The following is a 22,629-nucleotide window of genomic DNA, read 5'->3' as shown; positions in this document are numbered from 1 at the left end:
AATAATAACGCTCTTAAATCTTTCGAAGTTACAAATTCTCTAAAAGTAATGCTTAAACAGCAGCAAACAAGGGCCGTTAATCGTCATTTTAGTCGGTTGACGAATATAGTACTTAATCTTTAATATTTTCTTGCTATAGTTACTGTAATGAAGTGCTCAGATAGATGTTACATGATTTGAATAAATTGGTAATTTTTTAAAATATTAATGTAATTAATTATTATTAATAATTTATTATTACTTTTAATAATTTTTAATGAACTTAATGGGTTTTTAATCTTGAAAATTTGAATCTTTAAATTGTTTGTATATGTTAAATTATTAATACAATTAATACAGCCTGGTAGCATTTTAAATTTGACATATAATCTTTTTAAATATTTTAGTGGTTGTGTTACCTCCTTCGATAGATTAATGGCTACTGTTGATACGCAGACGCCTTTGCAGAATTTACGGACAATCAAAATGAACAATCGTGTTTTTTGTGCGATATTTTTATAATTAAAATTAAAACATGTTAATCCTAAAAATCTTTGTATTTGTCAAATTTAATTCCACAGTTTTCAGGATTCGTCCTACGATTTCTTAAATGAAACAAAGCTTTCAAGAATTTGTTTGGATAATTATTTTATTTCAAGCTTTTCAGTTTTGGATAATACGTTAAATGGAATAAAATGTATTTGGATACAGAATAATGAGATAACAGTAATATTTCTTTGGGAACTTTATACATATCGCTGACTATCAAGAATTAGAATATAAAAAGATATCATTTTATAACATTAATTAATAACTTTATTTTATATAAAAATTTGATTATCTGCAATTGATAGCGTTTTGAGGCTGGAACTTGATGTTAAAACAGTAGTCCTCAAACGAGCTACACAAATCTGACGAACTTTTGATGTTATCATCGCTGATAACGACCAGCATACAGGTACTTCTTGAGGCAATCACGTACAATTTCCTCCTATCGTCGGGATCTTGTTTATCGAACTGATCCTCATCTATCACCATCACCACGACCTTAAACTCTAACCCTTTAACTCGGAGAGCCCAAGCAATCAGGAACTCGTTTGGTGCCTTATTGTTCAGGAAATTTTCTACATCCGTAACCCCTTCCGGTTTGAACGCCATTTCGACAAATTTCTGACAAATCTGTGAATTGATCGCCTCTTTGGAAAGCATTTCGTTTTGGAGAAACGGTATAACGCAGATATCTGACGGTTTTATGCCTTTAGTTGAGCACAGATCGACCAGGACTTCCGAGACAGTCTGGGTAACATTTGCACCACGCTGGACCCAGTAGATGGGTGGTTCGTCCGGATATTTCGGGAAATTCAGGTAATGCTCTGACGGTATGTTATTGGTGATGGTACTGAAAAAGTTACATATCCGTTTGGTGGACCGTATCACTTTGTTTAAAACGATCTGTGGTCTCTTTAGTATTTCTGGTGAGTGTTTAGGGAGGAACATCAATGCTTGATTCGTATCTACCATGAACCAAAGCTCGCCCCATTGTATTTTCTGATCGACGTGTAACTTGATTAATGTGGATATGGAGTATCGATTATACGCTTCCCAGGATATCAACGAACAGTCTTCTATTGCACAGTTTCCGTGATGGTACGCCTTGTAGATTTGGTAGAAAGTGTTCTGCACTATTTCCTTTTGGAAACTGAGGATAATGGCCTCGGCTTCGTCCATGAATATGTGTTTATACTTATTTTTGTTGTTCTTCATGAAATCGTTTGCCGTTATAAAAAATCTTGTCGTGTCTACGTAGCGGTCAATGCCCATACTCTTTAATCTATTTTCTACGTCGCATCTGAAAATATAATTATTGTTATTGTCATCCTTATCTTATTGAATAATTACTATTAGAGGTACAAATTGAAACTCGCCGTTTTACAATTCGTCATCAACTAGAGAAATTAGTGTTAGATTGGAAATTAACAGTTTAGTTAATAACTTGAATAGTGTGTTAAAAAATGACAGTGACTGAATGAAACTTTTTGGATGTGGAATTATGATTCAATGTTGACAATTATCAAGACAGGGTGATGAGAGGGAAACAACTTAAGACGAGTATATAGTTAACATAGGATAACTGTAGAAAATCGTATTGTAGAGTGTTAAGATTTTTGTGCATAGATATGTGTGTAATTGTGCTGAATATACATGAACATTTGGTTGGAATATATGCGGAGAGAACGAATACGAACTATTTTGCAGATATGGCAAATGCATTAGGGATAATGCAGTGATTAAATTTAATTTTATCAAGAAACATGTACACAGGTAGCAACAGAAGAAACTAGAGAAATACAGTACTATCATAATGACTTAACAAAATAATTAGGTTGATTAGGCTCCATGAGGATAGCATAAATGGTTTGGAAAAAAATTTAGGGTAAATATAATAAAACAACTCTAACCTACAAACATAAATTTAGATCACGTGAGTTTACTATTTTATTGGACTATAACAGTGAATAAACATTATTAGTTTTGACCACAATAACTGCTATTTGCGAAAAGTGTCTTTTCTTGATTTTAATTGAGAAAAACTGCAGAAGCGGGTAAAATGATTATAGAGACATACGTTGACAAAGGATGAGAAACGTTACCACATGCGTGGCAGCCGATGCGCCAGTATTGGGGAACCAGGGTTCTGGTGAGAAATGGACTACTGACCAAGAAAGTCATGCTATCGCATCAAGGATAACCAATAGGCTAGTATTAGGGAACAAGGTTACTAATAAAAAGTGGACTACAAGCCAAAAAACCAATTGGCAAAATAAATCGCAGTTGCTGCTCTCTACGCATGGTTGGTTCCGGGACAATGTTCATTATCCGACTGACCACCGATGAAGTGCATACTTTTTTTTATTTCGGTAGTGATCAATGATCAGCAGGCGTCACCTTCATCGTCAATAAAAGAGCGGCCTCTAGTGTAATTGTTTTTGAGCTTAAATCAGATCGCATTGTTGTTTACAAGATCCACGGTACGGTGAGAAATAAGCTATCGAGATAAGTTCAAATAATGGTAAAGATGAATTCTACTAACTTCAAGAAGTTTGTAATTCTATTCCTAATAATGATCTATCCATAATGGCTGGAGATTTTAACACATATAGAGGTTCAGCCAGAGTTGGCTGGGAAGAAGTTTTGGGCAAGTGTGGTCATGGAGAAATGAATAACAATGGTTTACGTGTGTTTTCATTTACCTCGCTGAATAACTTTGTGGTGGGAAACACTGTATTCCAATGCTCTACGAACTACGTCTCCGACTAACGTGGCAGAATCCAAGAGGTGTTGATTAAGCTGTGTTGAATTATGTTTTGATTAACTTCTAGTTTCGTTTCATGCTCAACGATGTAAGGTTGTGCGAAGGCCCGATTGTGAATTTGACCATTATCTTTTTCATGCAGCAGTTAGTGCGCGATTCCAACGGACAATGTGGAAAAAGTCACCTACAATCAATATCGAGTGGAGTTCCCTGCGGAATCTAAAACATCAGAAGGTGCTTCAAATCGAAACTACAATTACATTTCCGGCACTAGAACACTTAAATTAAACAGATATTGATACACCAGAAAAGCAAATATATGAAACAATTGTAGAATAGGCCACTAAAGTATGACCATTAGTTGACAAAACACAACCCTGGATATCCGACAAATGTCTGTACAGATGGTAGAAGACCGAAAACAAACAAAACTAATCGATCTCAAGAAATACCGAAAATTAAATAGAGGTGTTAAGCAAACACAGAAACTAGAAAGTTAAACCTACTGGAATGGTGTGGCCGTCAATTTGGAAGTTGCTGCATAGAAACGTGAATATCTAACGTTGTCCCAAACATTTAAGAGATGGAGTGAAAGGAATATATCTATCAATGACAACATTCAAAAAACAGATGAAACTTTCGTAAAGCTACAGGATGAGAGTTTTGAGCGATGAAGGAAGTTCTTCGTCCAATTTTATAATCGTGACCCACCACATGGTTTAACAACGCCGCCAGCTATTGACGATCTAGAAACACTGTCTGGTAAAACCGTTGAAATTGATCATGTTACAACAGAAATCAAAACCTTGTCAAAACTTTGTTTCCACGGCTTCACGTGCTACTTACACAAGTTTGGCGGTCGGAGATAATATCGTCATCAGTATGGAAGAAAGAAATTATTGTACTTATCTCATAAAAGGCGACAGTAAACAATATAAGATCTATAGAGGTATTGTAGGGAAGGTGTTTTATGAAGTTCATATAAATGTGACTTCAAAGGACCCCTGAGGAGACAAGCCGAGAAGACTTAGATCCAAATGGAGGCTGCATATATAAGATTTTTGAACTATGTCAGCTGATAGAGGAACGTATTAGATGTAGAAAGCGTGCGATTAATTTTCTCTTTGCTCTCGACTCCACACACTGGCCCTTACTCTGGACAGCTTCGGAAGCAAAACATGTTTCCCTCTAGATTATTTAACTTCCTCAGGTCTCTTACGATGGTTCCATCCACTCTGCTAGTGCGAGTGCGAAATAATTTATCAAATCCAGTTGAGATCCGAGCCGGTGTTTGCCAAGGATATATCGTCTCTTTACTGCTTTTCAATATAGTAGTGGATCTAATTATGATATTTATTTTTTTTTAACAGGCATGACATTCAATAAGCGGAAGGTATGAACGCGAAAGTACGCGAAGGTAGCGCTATATTCGCTGATACGTCTGAAAATATAGTTCGCACTGAAAAACCATATTACTTGAGAGTTATTGAAGAAAAGCTATGACAATTGTCGGATCGCCTGTTTTGTAAATATCAACGGGATCCAGTTGGAGCAAATGCAGCAAGTATTTGGGATCAGTAATATAGGAGAAAAAGTGACACCTACCGCCGAGGTATTAATCCATATGATAATACAATCAAGAATAAAATACACATCTTTCGAACGTTTATCTCACCAATTCTTCTGTACGGCACTTCAAACTTGCATCCTGTCAGAGTCTGAGTCTTTCAGATACGATGCTTAAGGCAAATTATGCAAGTTATTCTCCAAGATCATATTAGAAACGCAGTCATCTGTGAATGAATTCCTCGCAGACTTTTATGACGAAATCGACCTTTTGGCTGGAAGACTTAAGACAGCAAAAAGCTTCGAAAAATACATGGATCAGGATAATCGAAAATGATATGAAAAATAGAAGAGTGATGTTGTCAGAGGCCAGAACAACAGCGACCGAACGCCAACTGTGGCGGAATTTAGTGAAGAATCTTCGAAGTCCTGCGGTAACAGCAGCGTATTGGTTGAGAAGTACACACTCTCCCTAAGTGCCGGCCATGGATTTACTTTTAAAGGATTTATTATTAAAGGATTTCATTATTAATTTATTATTTATTATTATTTTTAAAGAAAGACATTAATTATTATTATTTAAAAGCATGTGGATCCGGATGAGTTTTTTTCATGTCAGCAACTGCTCCAGCGGTAGAAAATAAAGGACTTTCTACGTCACATAGTTACTAGAGATGAAAAGTGGATTCACTATGATAACTTCAAGTGAAAAAAACCAGGGGTATATCCCGGCCATCTACGAGGAAGCTCAACATTTACGGCGCCGAGGTCCAAACTATCAGGCGATCTGTCTTTTTTCTGGCTACCTGAATAGTAAACGATTTAGGGTTGGTCTTTTTTACCCTCTGTATCGCCGTTCAACAAGTCCGCCAAATTCCATGATTAGAAGAAGCCACCTATCTCGGTCTTGTCTTCAATCGGAAGTTTAAGTGAAATTACCAGATTCAAATGTCCCTCCAGAAAGGTCAAGGTATTCCTTCCTGTCTGAATAAAATCTCTCCTGTACAAGATGCTGGTTCGATCAGGCGTTCTATATGGCTTCAATGTTTATCTCAAATACGTCTCACCTAGTCAGGTGGAACGTCTTCAAGTTTTTCAGAACCAAATTCTCAGATAGATAATCAACGCTCTTGGTTCGTCAGAAATAATCAAATTCATGTCCTCTAAGTTCACGATTTTATATCCGAGCTCCATTCGAGATATTTCTCTATTCTTTGTTGCTCGAATAATAGATGTATTACCGCGCTGGTCGATATTTTAGGCCAATAACTCATCCAGATCTTCGTGAAATTGTTCTGTCGCAGCCGACACTACTCCATCGTGCTCTTACTCACAGTTGTCTCGATCTTTTCCGGCGAGGGATTAACTCGGTGCTGAATGGTGTGATAACAACGCTATGTCCTTGCTTGGCCTCGTGCCTCTTAACGGTGTTATTGGTTACGGGCATCCTCCTTACCAACAGTAAGGAGTATCAGTTAGGGTCATAAAATTATCAGCTGATAGAGTGGGGTTTAGTGGGTAGGTCACAGGCAGTCTCTACATAACCAGTCCAACTCGTTTATTCCAGCGGGTCTCCGCGACCAGGTATCTGTAACAGGATTTTCATACCCGGTTTCAGACCAAAAAAAAAACCTTTTTTCAGTTAAATAAAATAGTATTTTCAATCCTTTCTGTTTTCTAAACCTTGTCACATATTTTAATTAGCGCAATCTGTAAGGTTCCGGGGAGACATCTCTTTTGTATTAATTCAATTAACCGGATTCGAATTAATTATCAAGAAAAGAAGACACTTTGACGTTGGATTGGTAATAATTACCCAGTTGCTCGAAGCGTTACTTGATTAAGTTAAGTGGATTTCGGGCAAAAGCTGCAAGGTCACAAAAGGTGAATTGAAGGAGCTCAACGACCATTAGCCATAAACTATTTCAAGTAAGAAACATTCAAACTTTGAAAAACATCCATTGCCATTAAATTCTCGGCAGATGCATCACAGTGCAAGTTTTAAGGCCACCAAAGGCGGACTGAAGTTGCTGTGAATTAACATAGTCTGCTTGAATTTGTACAGAAGCTTACAGTTTCTTAGCCGTAGATTATTGCAATTTGGAGTCACTAAAGCTGCTAAACCATTCTATAGAGGGATACCATGGAAATTTGGGTAGAAACAGTGCCATTTCGAAGATTTTCAAATACGAACTGATGGACGAAGGTACAGGCGATACTCAAACATAATATTACAATAACTATAAGGTGTCTAAACAGAATAATGATCACGTACATTCCTGTAGTTTCTTTAGGGGGAAGAGTTATGTAATACGGCCCAAAGTCTTCGACAATCTGTTTTTTTAACTGCCTGAATGGTGAACGAGTGAGACGGGTTGATTTGTTTTTACCCTCAGTCTCTCTTTGTCTCGCCGTTCAGTAAGTCGCCTCTTCTTTCCGTTAAATAAAATAATATTTTCAGGTAAATTAATAGTTTTTGTTTTTTCTAAACCCTTTACTTTAGAACACATTTTAATTTATATGGTGGTAGCAAGTTGGTGTGATATACTAGGAGTCATTAAAACCATGTGAATCCATTACATGAACACATTATTGAACTAAATTTAACGAAAACAGCCACTACATCAAGAAACGCATGACAAAGTTATTACATGACAATTTTTATTCGAATGTCACTTAAGAGGATAAAACTTATCGCTGAAATGCGACATCCTACCTGCCCTATTCTCCAGATGTTGCTCATTTGAATTATCCCCTATGCCGTGACCATTCTATTAAAATATATTTTGTGGACTAGTGTAAAAATATATTCAAAAAGACGAATTTTGTGGACGCGAAATCCACATGTTACCCGAAAGTTTTGCAAAACCTGTGGATCGTTTTTACATTATAAAGTTTTAAAATATGGAGGATACCAGCGATATTAAATTTGTACATCTAATAATATCTATAAAATACCTTATTCCAGGCCAATAGCAGATGTACAACGCTCGATTGTCATCATTAAGCAGGTTGTTCTCGTATAATAATTGGAGCTTCTTTAAAATCAGTAATGTTTTCCCAGTTCCAGCTATACCATGAACGACCTACAATATTTGAACAAGGGCGATGAGAGATGCCGAAAACAGTATGATAATAATATATACTCACAAGGGATCCTTTCGTTTGACAGGCGTCGCTGTTCAGAAGCTCCAGTTGCTGTTGAGTCAGTAAAGCGAGCATGTTTTTATCGATCTCATCCATGAAAACGCCACAACTCAGTATGATATACCTGTAAAATGAATGTGTTACTGGTTAATTCCTTAATTCAATTTCATTTGTAAATTAAAATGGTGGTTCTTGTAAATGTGACTAAGTATATTTATACAGTGAGTTATATAAATTAAGCTAGTGTGATGTGAGCTAACAACACATTGTTATTTTTAGAACAGTAGATTAAAAATTATTCTGTGTTTTAATTTGACACTACTTCTACCGATCTAGAAAACTGCATCAAATCTTCAGAAAACAACAAAAAGATCCACAAAATTTATGTGACAAAGGATGAAACATGGATCTATCACTTCACTCCGGAATCAAGGCGGTCGTCATCTGAGTGGACAGCAACTGGTGAACCTCGTCCAAAGCGTCCGAAAGTACAACAATCGACTGGAAATCGACTATGGCCTCAGTATTTTGGGATGTGAAGATCTTGAGAAGGGAAATACCATCAACACTGAATATTATATAGCGTTAATGAAGAGTTTTAAGGCCGAAATTGCAAAGAATATAACAAAGAAAAAAATTGTTTCGTCAAAACAATGCACCGTGTCACAAGTCAATCAAACAATGGCGAAACTACATGAATTGAACTTCAAATTGCTCCCACATCCACCGTATTCGCCAGATTTGGCCCCCAGCGACTACTGGCTATTCGCAGACCTCAACAAAATACTCACTGGTAAGAAATTTCGTTCGAATGAAGAGGTTATCGCTGAAACTGAGGTCTATTTTGAGGCAAAAGATAAGTCGTTCTACAAAGGTGGTATTGAAATGTTAGAGCGGCGCTGGAATAATTGTGTGGCTCTTGATGGAGATTAGGTTGATGAATGAAGCCAATTTTGAACAAAGAAAAACGTGTTGTCTTTGTTACGCCTAGAACTTTTCAGCCCGTGTTAAAATATTTATTGTATTGTGTAAAGGCATTGCTTGATTTACAGTTTCATAATGCTTTGATGAATGCTATATTAAGACTCTTTAACGGAACACCGATAATATTATCTTTACTTTAGTAAGTAATCGTCTGTGTAAATTGTCTTATTTTAAATATTGTTCTAAAACCTATAATTGTACATTAAGATCACTTTAATGGAATAATATGAATTAAAATACTACAGTAATTACATTTTATTAAATTGCCAACATCTTCAGGTGGAAGATACTAAATATATTCGCGCGCATCTAGACCGACGTCTAATTTCGAAAGAGCACATACCTGCTAACCGAAAATCACTTGAACTTAAACTAAACTGGCTTGTCAGAGACATATCGAAATTATCCTTGGATAAGAAGGTCTTCAAATTACGGTAAATAATTAGGCCTTACGGGTTCCGACTATAAGGTACTTCTATAGCCATCATTTAACGGCTGTAAAATAGATAGTCAGCTGCGTTTTTCGTCTCTAATGAGTAAATACACTGTAATATTTATTCCTCTATAACGAGTATAACTTTATTTCTTTAAAGAAAAATTGATTGAGTAAGTATCCGAATCTTAAGATCCAGCTTAAGACTTATCGCAATTTAACTTTTTTCATCTCACTTACCTTTAGCAAATTGTGAAGAGGATGAACATGGGCGTTTTAGATAATTTACACTCTTTCCTAACAGGCGATTTATTATCAGGAGTTGAGAAATTGCAACTTGACTGCATAGTTTCGGTTCCAGATGTTCTATACGAAGTAAATTTTGAAGCTTTTAGTTATCTTCCAGACAGAATATTAAAAATAGCAACAAGGTGCGCATATACTTATGGATTAAACAAGCAAATATAATTTTAACAGTATTTGTTCTTACATATACATTTATTTTAATAGATTATATTTTTGCTAAATTTTATTTAATAATTTTTTTCAGAAATTTAATTGTTTTTTATTTAAATTTCATTGGTCAATGGGACGTGACGTCAGGGTTGTCTCGTGCCGCACCTTCGTTGAAAACTTTATTAAAGAACCAATCAAATGTTTTCACAGCAAAATGAAATACTCTCTCTTAATTTATGATATGAATAAATAAAGAAATAATATGTCAAACTTTCGAATGATTTGGGAAAAGCTTGGTCTCCCGGGTATTATTTCATATATATTTTATCATCATGTAATCGTTCATACTGTAAAGCAATTTTAACAAACATTTGTAACTCCAGAGCGATAAGATTTTTTAAAATGTTTTCGCCCATTTTACGTCATTTAGTATAAACTATATGCCATCCTATCATAATCACGGTTAATTTTAACGTTTATTCAATAAATACTGAGTGCTCTTATGAAAATCTACGATAAATAAACCTTCCAGTATAACCGCGTCGAGTGTTAGTTTTTCTATTCGTCACATCCATTACGGTAGACGTTTATAGTATTGTCCGACACAAAACGCCAACAATTAAGACTTTTCTGTATTTGTGGCGCTGTTCCCAAGGGGAATTGTTCGGAAACCATTTACGTTTTTTCCTCGTCTATTTATTCCTCCGTTTATGGTTCTTTACGGAGGCAGAATTGACAACGCTCCGAACGTACGCCATCCAGTCGACTGTGACAAAACGGAAAACAATTGTCTTAGAAGTTATGGCTTTTAAAAATCGTTTTTCAACGTAACGGCCTAAAGGTTATAATTAAGATTGTATTACAGAGACAAAAGTGTTCATATTTTTAAAATTTCTTAACGGACAGTCTTTGTTTTAGGTTAACATATAGAAAATAGAATATTTTTTAATTCTATTAGGTGATAAACTGTTAATAATGGTGTTGAAAGATTTATATTCTTGTTAACATTTCTTTAAGCGATTTACTGACTGATATATTTAAATTGTTAGGTGTCACTTCACGTAAATTATTTTTTTATTTTTTGAATATAACAACAGCTGTTACTCTATGTAATATCTTTGTAATCTGTAAATTACACAAGTTTACAAATTCGAGTCAACTTTTGTACCCGAGCAGATGAGAATGTTCGCGTATGATGGCATTAAACATCGTTTGGAACTTTTTTTGTGCTACAGAAATGCTTTAACAAAGTTGCAAAGTCGATTCAAACTGTTTTCGTTACGTTAGTTGTGATACAACGCTGTGATGAGAACAGAAAAAGCATGTAAATAATTGCTACTTTTGGTCGATGCATGTCCTCGGTATAAATGAAAAAAATAGCACAGTATAAATATCCTGACGTATCCAGTGTTGAAGCCAGTGTTACGTACGGACAGTGATCTATTATCATTTTATCCCGGTGCAAGTGCAAAAAATGCCTTAAGAACTTCGTCTTCATCACCATCCAGCATTGAAAGCGATTTCGGTTATGGGTGAAAATCATTTAATGTATTAAGGAATATTTGTATGATTTGATATTCGAAAACTAATGGCTGACGCAAATTTTACAACATGTCTAATTTAACGCCTGATGAAGCGGCGGCATCTTTTCAAAGTGTTGTTAACAAATTTCTCGGTAACCACAAATGCTGTGTTATGAATATTTAGGCATTTATTGATAAAAATTGATACTATATATGTATATTAGTCAAAACATTTCTATTATTTTCTTCATCAATCAATCAATTAATCATCGACAGTTTTCGCACTTTTTCAGCATTTCGAAACTGTTTGCATCGATCTGAACAAATGGTAATCACAAAACGCTATATCTGGTAAGTATGTTGGGTGCAGCAGAACTTTTCATTCGAGCTACAACATTGTATTCTTTACAACTTCTGCAACATGTGATGGAACGTTGTCAGCAAGAGAATGACTTTGAATCTGTTACTCGCTATGGATTTTTTTGGCAAAATTATTATTTTTTTATTCAACATAAACCCCTTCAAGGGTAATACACTGATTATAGCGACCCTCCAACTTTTCGATACCATTTCTTTAGTACGATTTGTCCTTTGCTTCAAAATTGGCCTCAGTTTCGGCGGTCACCTCTTCATTCGACGAAAGTTTCTTCCCAGCGAGCATTCTTTTGAGAACTGAGAATAGGAAATAGTCGCTGGGGGCCAGATATGGAGAAAACGGTGGGTGGATGGATTTTTGCCATCGTTTTTACTGACTTGTGACACGATGCATTGTCTTGGTGAAGCAGCACATTCTTTTTCTTCAAATGCGGACGTTTTTCGGCGATTTCGTCCCCCAAACAGTCCAATAACCCTATGTAATAGTCGCTGTTGATAGTCTTTCCTTTTTCAAGGTAGTCAATGAAAAATTATAAAAATTACATTACAAAATACAGACGCCATAACCTTGCCAGCCGACTGTTGCGTTTTCCCGCGCTTTGGATTGGATTCATCGTGTGCAGTCCACTCAGATGACTGTCGATTGGACTTCGGAGTGAAATGATGGAGCCACGTTTCATCCATTGTGACATACCGATGCAAAAACTCGGGTTAATTACGCTTGATCATCTTCAAACACTGCCCCGAATCATCAACCCGTCGTTGTTTTTAGTCAAAAGTGAGCTCGCGCGGCACTCACCCACTTTGCACAGAGCTTTCTCGTACCCAAATATTTGTAAATGATATCATATATACGTTCAGTTGATATATTTAGAATATCTGCTATTTTATTCAATTTCAATTTTCATAATGTTTTCGTCAGTAATAAACTCTTTTGGGCGTCCACTGCGTTCAACGTCTTCGGGGCTCATTTCACCACGTCTAAATTTAGCATACCAATCCTTGATGGTTGATTTTCCTGGTACAGTGTCCGGAAACTCGGCATCAAGCCAAGTTTTTACTTCAACTGTATTTTTTCCCTTCAAAAAGCAATATTTTATCAACACGCGAAATTCCTTTTTATCCATTTTTTTCACAATAACAAAAGTTGCTTCACTCAAAATGTTATAATTCATAAACTAATGGTCCAATAGCTTTTAAATTTATACACGCATCTTTTGACGGTTAGGGCTAACTAAAAAACCTATGGATTTAATTCTAGTAGCGCCATCTATGTGTCACGCCGGGGACTTTTCAATTGACCTGTTAGTATATCCACTTTCTTCGTTAATTACAATACGCTTCAGAAAGCTCTTCTTTTGTTGCATGACAAGAAATGAAATTGCGATTTTGTTTCGAAATAATATTTTCAGTTAATTATTGTTGTAACTATGGACCATCTGGAATTAGTTCGTTCATGAACTGGTTAGCTGTCTGAAAGTTCTTTAATGGGTTTTTGTTCAATAAATATGACAATTTATATTTATTATTTTCGTTTATTCTCATTATCCGTGGTTATTTTTTATAAATTCAAAACCACCGATTTTAAGTTACTAAAGAAGCATCGTTTAATCAAGTTTCTAAAAATGTTTGAAGGGCTTTGACAGCATATTTTTTTGAAATCAGACGATCATGGAACTTTTAACGCTTCATGATTATACCTGTGTATATTGAATAACTCAATAATGCTAGATGGAAAATGATTATTTTATGTATAGAAATGTCAAAACTCTCAATCTTACTAGTTTACTTACTTAGGTTAGCTTGTTGAATAGTTGTTTACATTGATAGTTCACATTTAATTAAATAATTAATATGAATGACATGATATTTTAAAAACTATTGTTTTAATTTTTCTGTTTTCCAGAAATTATCTGGAAAAGAGCATAGGTGACTGCTAAGGCCTAATAGACAACCACAACCACATATGCACCAACTAGGAATTAGTGTTTGGAAATCAGCGATGATTAGTACCGTGCGATTAGAGGGTAAAAAAAGACTAGAAGGACTAATACTTCCGAGCGAACCAGACATAAAGGACGATTATAGACATTTTCTACGGAAATTTACGAGCTTGAATCCGATCATCGACGGCTTTTGGTAAACTGGCTTCATACCCTACCTCCCCAAAATGCCATCAAGAAGCATACTAAAAACTAATTGAAAAAAATTTGAATGATCTTTTATCGATTCCGGATCAAAGTCAATCATTAAAAATTAAGTAATCATGCTGACTCAAAAAAGTCAAAGTCGATTTCCATTCAGGCGCCGAAAAATATAGCTAATATAGTGATAGACCCCATAGAGTCAGATTCACAGATATACAAAAATTAATCATTCATTATATTGCAAAAATATGTGGTATGTTTTTAGTACTTAGAAAAATCTGGTGAAACTGGTGAAAACTGGAAAATATCGGTGAAAGAAAACAACTCCTTATTAAGTATCAATATTATTGTTTAAAGTTAATTGCAGGTTAATCTAAAAAGCAAAATTCTCAATGTTAATTAAATAATGTTTTGATTTGACTTTTATAACCACTTAGCAATCTCTTATTTTACTAACAAGCTGAGAAAACTATGGATAAACTGACTGGAAATAACTTCAAAAAATGTGTGAGTGAAAAAAATGAGTGAAAAATATATGGGAATTTTATTACAGTTGATAAAAACGATCTGATCAATACAAAAAGTTTAAAGATGTTGAAGATGCATTTGAAAATGATAAAATAAAAGTAATAACGTTAATCGACAATTAAGGGTTTATTTTAGTCTTGAAAAGAATTATAAAGTTTAAACTTATGTGCATAATGTCTGAATATTTTCTACTTATGCAGCTCTGTATTGACTCTTAGTAGAAGAACATGCCCACCAGTGAATATCAATTTTCAACTTCCTTAAGCTGAGGATGCTAAATATGTTAGTATGCATCTAGATCTGTTGGTCTAAACTAGAAGGCCTTACTTGCTAAACGAAAACAACTTGGACTTAAAGTGTTGCGTGCCATTGTCAATGTTCCGTACTATATGTCCAATAAAGTGATACAATGCGATATCCCTCTAGAATCCATAACGAGTGTAATTAAAAATGTTTGTACTGAGTGCTTTAAAAGAGTGTTCGTACACCCCAATTATCTCGTTAATGGGCTAAATGTGCGACGTGATAGTGAAGTTCGTAGACTAAAACGTTTAACACCATCCCATCTGGTTATCAGACATGTATGTATTTTATGGAGAGATATTTACAGGAGATCACTTAGTGAAGTGATTTTCTGCATGTCATATATAAAATATAATCATAAAAAATGCTTATCTTCGACGTCTAAGAGTAATCATAATTAAAATTTAATTAACATTAATTATTGCGACCTAACATAGGGTCCTTTTTTATATTTTGTACTAAGTATCCGAAAGAATATAAAGATAAACTAAAATACTGATTGCATAACAATAAGTACGAAGCCAAACAAATGTAAGACACGATGACAAACTGTATATACAATTTTCCATTCTGTCACCGTACCTCGACATACTTGTCAATGTTTTCTCGATTGTACTGAAGCCAGAAAAAAAACCGTACAAATAAGCCATCGAGAATAGACGCGCCAACAAAAAACAGCCACCACTCAACTATCCATTCTACGAACAGCGGTAAAGGCATCCAGCACAAATATAGAAAACTGTTTGAGTTGCGCGACACTATAAACGTTCTTAATGGATATGATCTGTGGAAAAACTAGCACCGCGCGAAGTTAGACGACTAAGTTTAAACGTACCGGAATGACATAGGAATTCTCCGGATAATTAAAACGGATAAGTACGGCGTCATTATACGTGCTTTTCTACGCTTTTGTAAAAGAATAGTTTTTTATTGCCGTTTAATTCGATGTGATATTGATTCACGGAAACGCTTAATATCCGGTTGACTTAGCGGGTTGACTTAGTTCTATTCTGGCTCCATCTGGTGTTCGAATTAGTTGATGCGAAAGTCTTTATCTATATTTTAAGCCTAATCATACAAAAGCAAGAATTGGTTGTTGAAAATTATTTTATTGGTTCTAAAAATATTCAGCTTTAGTATTTATTGGCTGTGGCCGACTTCGGCTAATATAATAAGGCGCGCTCTAATTTGATTCAGTCTAATTGAATTAAGAAAAAAACTAAAATAAGTATAGTATTTAATTAAGTATAATAGTAATATTAATTTATTTGATTAATTTTTATTAAAATAAGTATAGTATTTAATTATACTATACTTATTTGGGCACAATATTTGTTATTTCTGCTGCTGCAAAGATGGTTTTCACATTCAGAACACGTTAAACAGTATATATTCTAGAGTAATGGATAAAGTCAAAATCTGAGTTCATATTGAGGATGCCCTATTTGCTAGACAGTTATTCATCATTTAATTAATAGAGGCCTTGAAATACTTTTGAAAATGATAGTGACAGTGATAGTTTTGTCACAGAAAATAGACATTAAACATTATAAGCAACTTTGGAGAAATGTTTCGCCACGTCCAATATCTAGGTGACACTACAATCGCATATTTGATATATTTTATATTATTCATTTGTTTGTGTCACTATGCTAAGGGGCGCGAAGGCATTTGATTACAATTTGGGCGTTATTATCGATATATCCAAAATTTTAATCAATAAATTGGAAACTCCTGAAAAAATATTGCCAAAAAGTATCGATATTTCTTCGCAAACAGCCTAATATCTTTAAAAAAATTAAATAGTTCTCCATAAGGCTTATGGTACTTAAAATTCATTATTTTAAAGATTCATTAAAAATATTGATATTTCTAAATTATTTTAAAAACTTCTTTCATCAATCTAAATCTTGTTTCGAGCGCAAAATTATTTTGATGAAGGGGAAAGGAGAGTTCTCCAAAAAGTTTCAATACTCTACTTCAAAAACTGTACATATAACTTTGTGTGACTTGCGTACTATAGCAGTTTTTTGTTATTTTATGTTTTCATCATTAACTAAAATATAAGTGAAAATAAAATTTATATTTACATACATATGTACATAGATTTTTATTCAATAATGAATAGAAAAACTATGAATCTAATAAAATCCTTTTAATGCCTAGATGTATGGATCCTTCGTCAATCACGGTTTTACCAACCGCTGCTCTGTTATCGGAACATAACCCCCGTGGATAACAAAGGATTACTGCTTGTTGTTATATTTTGTTTCTTCTTACAGCCATAGCTAAGGATAATTCTCTTGCCATTGACCCAGACATGTTTTTCAGAATTAGAACGGTTTAGAAGATAACAGGTCAATTGAAAAGTCCCCGGCCTGACATATAGATGGCGCTACTAGAATTAAATCCATATGATTTCTAGTTAGCCCTAATCCTCAGAAGATGCGTGTATAAATTTGACAGCTGTTGGATCATTAGTTTGTAAATTGTAGCATTTTGAGTGAAGCAACTTTTGTTATTGTGAAAAAAATGGATAAAAAGGAATTTCTCGTGTTGATAAAATATTGCTTCTTGAAGGGAAAAATACAATTGAAGCAAAAACTTGGCATGATGCCGAATTTCCGGACACTGTCCCAGGAAAATCAACCATCAAAGATTGGTATGCTAAGTTTAAACGTGGTGAAATGAGAACCGAAGACGGTGAACGCATTGGAAGCCTAAAAGAGGTTGTTACCGGCAAATCCACAAAATGATTTAGAATGACTGTAAATTGAAATTGAATTAAATAGTAGACACTCTAAAGATATTAACTGAACGTGTACATCATATCATTCACGAATATTTGGGTATGAGAAATCTTTGTGCAAAGTTGGTGCCTCGCGGGGCACTCTCTTTTGACCAGAACAACGACGAGTTGATGATTCGGAGCAGTGTTTGAAGATGATCAAGCGTAATAAACCGGAGTTTTTGCGTCGATATGTGACAATGGTTGAAACATGGCTCCATCATTTCATTCTGAAGTCTAATCGACAGTCATCCGAGTGGACTGCATACGATGAACCCGCTCCAAAGCGTGGGAAAACGTAAAAGTCGACTGGAAAGGTTATGGCGTCTGTATTTTGGGATACGCATGAAATAATTTTTATTGACTACCTTGAGAAAGGAAGACCCATGAACAGCGACTATTGCATAGCGTTATTGGACCATTCGAAGGACGAAATCGTCGAAAAACGACTGCATATGAAGAAAAAGAAAGTGCTGCTTCACCAAGACAATGCACCGTGTCACAAGTCAGTGAAAACGATGGCAACAATCCATGAATTGGGCTTCGAATTGCTTTCTCATCCACTGTATGCCTCGGCGACTATTTCCTGTTCTCAGATCTCAAAAAAATGCTCGCTGGAAAAAATTTTCGTCGAGTGAAATCGTATTACAAAAATGGTATCGAAAAGTTAGAGGGCCGCTATAATCAGTGTATCACCCTTGAAGGGAACTATGTTGAATAAAAAAAAAATTGCCAAAAAAAATTTTTTTACTATGTTAGACCTGGGACTTTTCAACTGACCTGTTATGATCTTGGATAGCGAAATCTCCGATTCTTGATGAAATATACGAATTAGTGTCAAGATGTTTGCAAGCAACTTACCGTTTTAGTAGTTGGCCAAATGTTTCGTGGTGGCACGTATTCGAGCCCAAGACTACTTTGGCGAACCATTCGTTGAAATATTCCTGTTTCGCGATGACATTCTCAAAGACGTGCAGATTCTTATCGTCGGCCCAACGTTTCACAACCTAAAAATACCTAGCCACATATTTATATGTTAAGGTTATGTTTCCCTAGATTTATTAGGTATACAAATAGATTTCAAGTTTGAGTGATTCTTTTGTTGATTAATACGTACAATTTCCGCTAAATTTAAATTATATTTAAATTATCTACACAGTAATGGATGTTGTATTCTCTAATAATGGAATTAAAGTACACTGAAGTACACTGTGTGATTTTAAAAATGATTAAAGGGAGTTTTATGTCGTTTCGAAATCTAGTCCAGTTGACTCTATCGGCCCTTTTTGCACCTCAAAAAACTATTTCTTGAAAAAAGATTTTCATTAAAGAAATAGATTGGAGGATTGTTTGAATAAGAATACTGAAGGTATATCGAAAAATAATATTATTTTTACAATTATAAATGCATTTTTTAAATTCGTTTCCTGAAATTTCTGTGAATTTATTGAAACATCTAAGACTTATATTTATATTGCTATATATGTTGTTATACTAATTACATATATATGTTCTTCTCATATTACTTCATTTATCATTATTTGTTGTTTTTTTATTTTCAGTTTCAAGCTTTCAAGTTTCAATCAGTTTTCAAGCTTCTACTTTAAAGATGATGCATTTTAGCTAATAAATACAGCTTCATTTTAAGCTTTTCATTTGGAACATATTGCTATTAATCAAGAATAGATTATGTCCGCAGTGTTTTTAACGATGTACTAAGTTAGGAGAAATAGAGTTTCATAAGTGAGGGTGAATATAAGTTAAATTCCTTATGTTAATATCTTTACAAACATATGAAGAAACTTATTTGTATTTTGTTTTCTTTTTTGTTAGGTTATACAGTATCACAAGCAACTTCATATTCTTCAACCAGTTTTGCATTTTCTTTTTCCGCTATCCAGTTTCATCAAAAACCCTTATCTTTATTATTTTTCAAAGCTAGAGTCTTATGCTCTCATTGTTCATTATATAAAAATAATAGTTTTCTCAAAACATTTTTAAAACTCGAATTAGTGGTTGTATTTAAGATATGGAGAATGGTTAACGGAATGGAAGATTGAAGTGGATGGATCATAAATCTTAAAAATATAAACAATATCTGTTATGATGTTTCACTCTATCTATCAATTTTCTAACAGATCAATTGAAAAGTCCCCGGCCAACCATAGTAAACGTAAAACTTCAAGGGTGATACACTGATTATAGCGACCCTCCAACTTTTCGATATCACTCTTGTAGTACGATTTGTCCTTTGCTTCAAAATAGGCCTCAGTTTCGGCGATCACCTCTTCATTCGACGAAAATTTCTTCTCAGCAAGCATACTTTTGAGATCTGAGAACAGGAAATCGTTGCTGGTGGTCAGATCTAAAGAATACGGTGGATGAGGAAGCAATTCGAAGCCCAATTCATGGATTTTTGCCATTGTTTTTATTGACTTGTGACACGGTGCATTGTCTTGGTGAAGCACCACTTTCTTTTTCTTCAAATACGGCCATTTTTCGGTAATTTCGTCCTTCAAACGGTCCAATAACGGTATGTAATAGTCGCTGTTGATGGTTCTTCCTTTTTCAAGGTAGTCAATGAAAATTATTCCATGCGCATCCCAAAATACAGATGCCATAACCTTGCCAGACTGTTGCGTTCCCACGCTTTGGAGCGAGTCTATCGTATGCAGTCCACTCGGATGACTGTCGATTGGACCTCCCAGTGAAACGATGGAGCCATGTTTCATCTATTGTCACATATCGATGCAAAATCTCGGATTTATTACGCTTGATCATCTTCAAACGCTGCTTCGAATCGTCAACTCGTCGTTGTTTTTGGTCAAAAGTGAGCTCGCGCGGCACCCACTTTGCACTTTAGAGCAAAATTAGAGCTTTCTCATACCCAAATATTCGTGAATGATATGATGTACAGGTTCAGTTAATATCTTTAGAGCGTCTGCTATTCATTCAATTTCAATTCACGGTCATTCAAAATCATTTTGTGGATTTTTTAAATGTTTTCGTCGGTAACAACCTCTTTTGGGCGTCCACTGCGTTCACCCTTTTTGGGTGCTCATTTCACCACGTCTAAACTTAGCATACCAATCCTTGATGGTTGATTTTCCTGCGGCAATATCCAGCTCGGCATCAAGCCAAGTTTTTGATTCAACTGTATTTTTCCCTTCAAAAAACAATATTTTATAAACACTCGAAATTCCTTTTTATGCATTTTTTTTCACAATAACAAAAGTTGCTTCACTCAAAATGCTATAATTCACAAACTAATGATCCGAAAGCTGTCAAATTTATACACGCATCTTTTGAAGGTTAGGGCCAACTAAAAAACCTATCAATTTTATTATACTAGCGCCATCTGCGTGTCAGGCCAATGATTTTTCAATTGATCTGTTATTGTGTATACTATCTATTTATTGTGTATACTATGTATGTATTTATTTATCCTTTTATCCTGACGTAATTTTGTACAGAAGAAGTAACTGATTGGTGTATGTTTTGGAATATTTGTGTTACTGGTCCCTATTTGTAGTACTTGCTCCTAGTCGCATTTGGATTTTATTGTAAAATTAAATTGATTGCAGTGAAAGTCTATTAATTACCTCTGTTAAATAAATACCTTATAAAGTGAAACAAACACAAGCATTCTAATCTGTATAAATTTTCTTATTTCTTATCTTCAAAATCTTATCTGTATAATTAACAATAAGACCTTTTTCTGAAGAGCTTTTTCCCTATAACTACAGTTCATTGATAAAACTAATTATAACTTTATTCGCATGTACTGGGCTTTATAAAAATGACCCATATATTTACGAAATATATAGATGAAAAAAGATTTAGTGTTTGGATAAACCACATTATTTATTGGATTATTTAGTTCCTAAAATTAATTACATCAGTGTTATCAATTAGTTACATCAGTGCTAACTTTTAATACTATTATATATATATATATATATATATATATATATATATATATATATATATATATATATATATATATCGACATATTTGCTTTTTTTAGTTATTAAATAAGTTTCTCGAGGTGCGAGCAATCCACATAGGTTCCTTATGTGAGAAATATGGATTTTTAAAATCTAGATCACACATTTCTTTGTTTTCCATGATTAGTGCGAATATGAGTCACATCGGAAAATCCAAAAGTCGGAATTCGAATGCAATAATCGAATTTAATTCGAACCTTGGAACCATTGGTATATGTGGCAACAGCTCATCTTTTTTATATGTTTATTTTAAAGTTGTGGCTTCCAGGATATTGTTCATAATCTCTTGCACTGAAGTTATTTAAACTCAAACAATTTCAACTGTTTTTTTTTTCGGAGAAGAATTACTATTCGTTCCAGTACAAAATTGTCTTTTCAAACGTGCGTGGATGTATCATTTTGTACTTGTACACTAATATTGGTTTATAAAGTGTATTCTTGTACATGTCGATAGAGAACTAATAATTTGATACACTGCCACATCTTCATTTTTTTCCTGAAAGTTATTTGAGATTTTGGATTAGATCTATGACTTAAAATCTAAAAGTCTAATCGTAAATAGTGTAAAATTTTTTGAAGGAGGCATACCATTAAGTTCCGTCACAATTGTTATAAAGTTCAGTGAGATAATATTTTAATTTTGATGTTTATGGAGATGTTAGTCTTTGACATGGTTTATAACTTCAATAACCTCGTAATCAAAGCTATCTTCAAAATGCAAGTTTCAAGTTCAATCCAGTTTTATTTTCGTAAGAAACAATATATGTTGTTGATACAAGAACATTGATTGTTATTGATTGATGTTCAGTTTCATACATGGTTTAGAAGCGTGGTTTAGTATCCTTAGTAGCCTAAATTCGTCTGGCACCATCATCTTCGTTGGTTACTTAGCGGTAAGTATTAGTAATTCGTATAATTTGTATTATTATTAACGTTGGTTTAACATTTTAGTACAACCTCATACTTGAATCTCATAAATCCAAATAGGCTTTATGACAATCTCTTTGATTTTAAGTCCGATCTACTCTCCTTTTTGTCTAATGTGATTTGTTTATAATCTAATCTGTCATCGAGATGGAT

General features: G+C 34.4%; 1 protein-coding gene across 4 annotated transcripts in view; it reads right to left on the bottom strand.

The window, feature by feature from the left end:
- Positions 1-610: 610 nt before the first annotated feature.
- Positions 611-22,629, bottom strand: part of LOC143190554 (uncharacterized) — an 87,082-nt gene continuing 65,063 nt past the window's right edge. For all 4 annotated transcript variants that reach the window (XM_076394927.1, XM_076394925.1, XM_076394926.1 and 1 more), the window contains exons 5-8: positions 18,404-18,549; positions 8,009-8,129; positions 7,817-7,944; positions 611-1,828 (exon numbers count right to left, since the gene is read on the bottom strand). In XM_076394927.1, the coding sequence (XP_076251042.1) occupies positions 817-1,828; positions 7,817-7,944; positions 8,009-8,129; positions 18,404-18,549 (1,407 nt within the window). In that variant the 3' untranslated portion in view covers positions 611-816. The remainder of the gene's footprint in view (positions 1,829-7,816; positions 7,945-8,008; positions 8,130-18,403; positions 18,550-22,629) is intronic.

This window comes from Rhynchophorus ferrugineus, unplaced genomic scaffold, assembly GCF_030347505.1.
Source record: "Rhynchophorus ferrugineus isolate W39M unplaced genomic scaffold, kcgeb_rfMv2 rfM2, whole genome shotgun sequence".
Lineage (NCBI taxonomy): Eukaryota > Metazoa > Arthropoda > Insecta > Coleoptera > Curculionidae > Rhynchophorus > Rhynchophorus ferrugineus.
The sequence above is the reverse complement of the archived record's forward strand: the minus strand, read 5'-3'. Positions and strand labels throughout refer to the sequence as shown.